The 6,000-nt window shown below is 43.0% G+C and overlaps 1 protein-coding gene across 4 annotated transcripts in view; it reads right to left on the bottom strand.

Annotated features, from left to right (window-relative positions):
- Window positions 1–427: 427 nt before the first annotated feature.
- The window catches only part of myh10 (myosin heavy chain 10), a 132,307-nt gene continuing 126,734 nt past the window's right edge, over window positions 428–6,000 (bottom strand). For 2 of the 4 annotated variants that reach the window (XM_033044019.1, XM_033044021.1), the window contains exons 32-33: window positions 5,255–5,427; window positions 428–2,237 (exon numbers count right to left, since the gene is read on the bottom strand). In XM_033044019.1, coding sequence (XP_032899910.1) covers window positions 2,090–2,237; window positions 5,255–5,427 — 321 coding nt within the window. In that variant the 3' untranslated portion in view covers window positions 428–2,089. Of the gene's footprint in view, window positions 2,238–5,250; window positions 5,428–6,000 lie in introns of those variants that run through there. The other 2 variants (XM_033044023.1, XM_033044022.1) reach the window with 1 other exon arrangement.

The following is a 6,000-nucleotide window of genomic DNA, read 5'->3' as shown; positions in this document are numbered from 1 at the left end:
GATATAAGAGGCTATTGTTCTGTTGTTCTTCCCAATACAATTATTGCTATTTGCACTTTATCAGTTTATTTGTTTGTGTGTGTATATTTATATTGTGGTATATGGACACACTGATCTGTTTTGTAGTAAATGCCTACTATGTTCTGTGTGCTAAGCAAAGCAAGAATTTCATTGTCCTATCAGGGACACATGACAATAAACTCACTTGAACTTGAATTAAAGGGAAACGTAGATGGGCTGAACTCTTAAATATTTGAACAAATTATATTAACACCAAACTGAAATCAGCACAGATTTTAAAACCATTAAAGTGACCCTTAGTCTTTAAGATAACATTAAAAGAGAATTCCTGGATAAGATGCAAATGGCGAAAATAAATTAAACAAGTAAGCTTGTCTAATCGAAAAAGGAATACAAATACACAGGATCAAATGTTGCACTTAAGTTTATTGTTTTCTTAAAAAAAGTGTTGCTTCCAAAGAATTGTGTATTGAATGGTACAGCTGTCTAGAAATACAGGTATACAAGGTATGAGAGTGACAGTGCCTGGTGACCAGCTGGTACAGAAACAAACATACTTCAGATTTTAAAGCTTTAAACAAGTTATTAAGAAATGGCTGCATGGTGCAGAAGGCTCAAGGTACATATTCAAAACACCAAGTTAACCCCTATTTACATTCTGATCACAGGGATTGTACAAGGCATGAAGCTCAGCTGCATACAATATAAAACCATTTTAATGGTTACTTGCTCAGCATAGTGTATTATCAGTTTTGACTGTGATGCCTGGTCTTGTAACCAAATTATAAGCCATGTTTAAGGCACTATTCTGAAATGTCTTAAATTCTAATGGAACTCTGCTTTGAATAAAGATTCATACACTTTTGTATGATTTTGACTCATGCAGCATCTGGCAGCGCATGGCAATTTATGCAAATATTTTATAAACTTCAGAACGTGTCCATCACTCCATATTTTAAAAACAAACCATTAGTCGAACACTTTGGAAGTGAAGTCATATAGGATCAGATTGTGGGGACTGCAGCTGATCAGAACAGCTCCGAGATTTAAATGGTCAAATACAAAAAGCCAATTACCTGGTGCTGGGCCCCATTGATTAAACGTTTTCATCCACATTCTGGGGTAAAGTTAGTAATTAAGAATGGAATAGGCCATTAAACAATATCAGAAATATCCCCGTCCACTGTGTAAGTTAATGTAAGCAGCTTATTTGGGGGGAAAACATAAGAGTTCAAACACTAAACATGTAAATTTTAATCACGATTTAGCTACCAATCTAATTGTTGTACTTCAAAATGATGTGTGTAAATTACACGGACTGCAAGGGCCACTGTTACTATCGAGTCCCTACTAGCAATTTGAAAAGGTTTCCAAGAAACTGGAGTGATTGGAGTGAATGCATGTTATAAATCACAATGCCGATAAGTGAATTAAATGACAATTCAGTGACTGATGATAATTCAAGGATATTTCAGTGTAGCTAAGTTTGGGTGAGTTATTAATCCCTGGTTACTCCAAGTACACATTGGCACTAACAACACAGGCCAGTGCCTGCACTTAACATGATACTAACCAGAGATCGCCATCCTAGTAGACATATTTAGCTTTCTCCTTCCTCGTTATAAAACTTGTTTACACAGATCCAGCAATGCTCACAGTTTGATCTTTTAAGCAGCAATTGGCCACAGACTAATAACTTGATAAATTCTAAGCCGTTGCCCACAAAATTATATATGAAAATACATATTTGTACATGTAGCATGCATAACAATACTCAAGACTTCTCCTGATTACACCCTAATGTCCAGATTTTATTGTGGTTCGGGTGCAGCTTAACATTCAAAGTGTGCTCAAATTAGTACAAAGAAGATTTAGGATATAATATGCTGGGTGCAGCAAGTCAAGATAAAGAAAATTAAGATGCAAGAGGACATGGCTTATTTGATCATTTGCCTTTTTTTTTTTAAACTTAAAATAGGTAGGAAAGAATCAGAAGTCATCAGTTCAGTAATCATTTTAATCTTCAGCCTCTCTTGGACCAGAGAAAGGAATTCCATGCAAACTCTATCTACTGTGCTTGGTTTACTGATTCATTGACATCCCCACCGCCTTTGTTGTCCACGTCATCGTCTGAGAGTTCAAGGGCGGTGCCCTCCAGCTGTAGTGCTCGCCTTCCAGCTCGACTGGTGGTGAAGGTCAGGCCAGTACCAGTTCTCCTGGTGAAAGGGAACTAGAGTTATAAACATCTCACCGTGACATAGTCTGGGACACAAATACAACACACACTCTACTTGGGGTCTTGGGAATAAACCGAGCACCAACTGCAACATCAAGCGAGCGGACGGTTAGTGCTTTGGATTCATGCATTTACTGTGCTACATTCCAGACGAGCAATAATGTAACACGAATGGACACAGGTGCTGGAGGAACTCAGCGGGTCAGGCAGAGTCTCTGGAGGACATGGATAGGTGACGTTCCAGGTCGAGACGCTCCTTCAGACGGAAGTGATAATGTAATATTCACTGGTGAACTTTGGCTTTCCACCAAGTGGTGGAAGTCGGGGGCCGTTGAGGACAGAGGGGGGGGGACCAGGCAGGGGGGGGCTGCCTGCTGCCACATGCGGCGCCAGGCCTGGTTCGCTGTTGCAAGAAGAAAGGACTGCTCGATGAACTTTTTGTAAGATTGTCGGTGCCAGAAACGCGGTGACTCTGTACTGCCTGGTGAGGCTGCTGTATGATTTTACTGGATTGTATACAAAAGCAAAGAGCTTCACTGTACCTAGGTAGATTGACAATCAAGTTTAATTGAATTGAAATCACTGAACTTTATTAATGAACAAGCTTATATTACGTGCAGGAAGGAACTGCAGATGCTGGTTTAAATCGAGGATAGATACAACATGCTTTAGTAACTCAGCAGGACAGGCAGCATCTCTGGAGAGAAGGAATGGGTGACGTTTCAGGTCGAGACCCTTCTTCAGACTGATGTCAGGGGAGTGGGCGGTACACATGTTGTTTGCCGATTCTTGTACAAAGTGGGCAGAACATTACTGGGTTTAGCAGCAAAAAAGGCCCTTTCATATTTGCAATCCGTTTGCCTGGACCAATGTGGTGGCCTCACTGTTCAAAAGCACCCTCTGTAAAGGGCACCCCATCTCTCCTTGGCAGCCATGAATGTAGTGTAAACTCTGATCAACCTGGTACTCTGAAAATGTGCAAGCACAATTCTATAGACAATCACAGTGTATCCTGATGGCACAGACAGTGGAGTGGCTGCCTCACCACTTTGCAGCGAGATCCTGGTTCAATGCTTTAAACCCTAGGTGCTGTCAGTGTGGAGTTTGCATGTTGTCGGTGACTGTGTAGGTTTGGTTTCCTCCCACATCTCACAGACCTGTGCAAGTTAGATGGCCACTGTAAGATGCCCCTGGTGAGTGAGTGGTAGACTCTGGAGGTAGTTGATGGCGATGTAGGATTTTGGCGGTAGACGTGTAAATGGGTGGTGCGGTCAGTACAGGTTTGACGGAACGAAGGGCCCGTTTTGGTTCTCTACCTCTCTGACTCTACAGTGAGGACAGTGGAGGATTGGGGGCAGGAGAGAGAAAGATTAAATAACATTCTAAGAGTATATACATCTACACTGAGTAGTTATACTTTTGGCCCTATTTAAGTTACTATAAAGTCAATGTATACACAGACGTCTGTTTGTGTTAAATTGAAGATGTTTTCTTCAACAAATCAACAGTATAAAACATTATTCAGTTATTTGACTGAACACAGAATGCCAGAGGAATTCGGTGGGACAGGCAGCATTTGTGGAGGGAAAGACAGGGCACGTTCCAAGTCAGGACTCTTCTTCAGGCTGATTCCAGCATCTGCAGTTTCTTGTGTCACAATTATTTGGTTCATGTCATCCTGAATTAAAGGACCCAAATCAACCACTAGATCTCTTTGGAGTTAAATTATTTCAAATCTAGGGATTGGATGGGGATGAAGGCAGCATTGAATGATTAACTGCCTGACCACTACATACACTGATATATAGGTGGTGCAGAGTTGTGTCCATTTTGTCTGTAATCAGAGGGGGAGAGTCACCTGGTGCAAGAACTAGTGCTGCTGCCTTAACTCCAGGACTCTAGGTTCAAGCCTGACCTTGGACAGTGTGGTCACGCTAGTTTCCTCTGGCTTCTCTTAGTTTCTCCCTTATCCCAAAGGATATGTTGGTGGGTCAATTGGCCACGGCCACGTTTTGTTTCATGTAGGCTTGGGTAAAACCAAAAAGGAGAGTTGATGGGCCTGTTGCAGAAGTAGGGAGAAATAAGAGGAATGGGCCACGGCTCTGGGAGTTGACATGGAGCCAGCAGTCAAGCTTGTACAAGATAAAAGGCGAATGACAAATAGTGGGAACATGCTGACGTTTCCAGCAGGGTCGGTCACCCTGAGCCAAGTGGCTTCCTGGGCCATCAATTTCTTTGTTGCCTGAATAGTTAAAGAATTACTTGGATCCCATTAGTATCAAAGGCTTCTGATCTGCCCAATCCCAGTGTAGGAAACGTAGAGTAGTTTAGAGATAGTGTGGAAACAGGCCCTTCGGCCCATTGAGTCCGTGCCGACCAGTGATCATCCTGTCCACTAGCACTATCCTACATACTAGGGACAATTTACAATTTTTTATCGGAGCCAATTAACCTTGATCGTGGGAGGAAACCGGAGCTCCAAGCGAAAATGTATAAAGTAGGTACAGCCAACACCTTAGGCAGGATGGAACCTGGAGCTGTGAGGCAGCAACTCTACCGATGTGCCACTGAGCTGCCTTAGCCTTTCACCACTTCCACTTGAAGTTCACCAAGACCTTTTTTTGCTAAGGAAATGTTTATAAAAAGGAATGTTATAAAAAGGTAGAAACAAGGAAGTGTGGGTGTTAGTTTACACAAAGGAACAGTGTTGGAGTCAGGAAGCATTACAGGAGAACATGGATAAGTAACATTTCAGGTTGAGATCTTTCTTCAGACTGATTAGGCAGGTGGGGTGGGGAGAAGAAGAAAATGTGAAGAGGGTGATCTTGATAACAAGGTCTTTGATGAAAACCGGCTCTACCCAAGCCCGTCTAGGAAAGAACTGCACATGACGCAGACTCTCAATCCGAAGAAGGGTCTCGACCCAAAACATCACCTATTCCTTTTCTCCTGAGATGCAGTCTGACCCGCTGAGTTCCTCCAGTTTTGTGTACCTACCTGAGCCTGCTCTTCAGAGTGTTGACCTCTCGGTTCATGGCCTCGGCCGTCTCTGTGGTGTCATCCAGCTCTCGCTGGAGTTTCCGACGGGCGGCGTTGGCACGAGTGGATTCTTCCTCCGCTTCCTCCAGCTGCCGCTTCAGCTGCTTCATGCGCGAGTTTGACTTCTCCACCTAGAGAACAAAATCATCTCAATTATCTGGAAGGTAGAATGAGGGTTTGCCTGTGAATTTAAACATTTAGCCATTGATTGTCACCATGCTACTGATCTTCACACTTCACTTTCATGCTACGTTGACTGCATTTAAACAGAGGGTGGTGGGGGACTGGAACGCACTGCCAGGGACAATGATGCAAGCAGAATCAATAGTGGCATTTAAGAGGCTTTTAGATGGACATGGATATACAGGGAATGGAGGGATATGGATCATGTACAGACAGACATTAGTTTAACTTGGCATCATGTTTAGCATAGACAGTGTAGGCTGAAGGGCCTGTTCCTGTGCTGTGTGTTTCTATAGGGAAACAGAAACTGCAGATGCTGCTTGTTTATAAAAAAGGACCAAGTGCAGGAGTATCTCAGAGGGTCAGGCAGCATCTATTGAGAACATGGATAGGTGACGTTTCAGGTTGGGATCCTTTCTTAGACTGATTGTACGGGGATCTTGCCCCTCCTCTTCCAGCTTTACCCCCCCCCCCCCCCCAAACAATGAGTCTGAAGAAGTGTCCCAATTTATCCATGCTCT

The sequence above is a fragment of the Amblyraja radiata genome, chromosome 26 (genome assembly GCF_010909765.2).
Source record: "Amblyraja radiata isolate CabotCenter1 chromosome 26, sAmbRad1.1.pri, whole genome shotgun sequence".
Classification (NCBI taxonomy): Eukaryota; Metazoa; Chordata; class Chondrichthyes; order Rajiformes; family Rajidae; genus Amblyraja; species Amblyraja radiata.
This window is presented reverse-complemented; position numbering and strand designations above follow the sequence as displayed.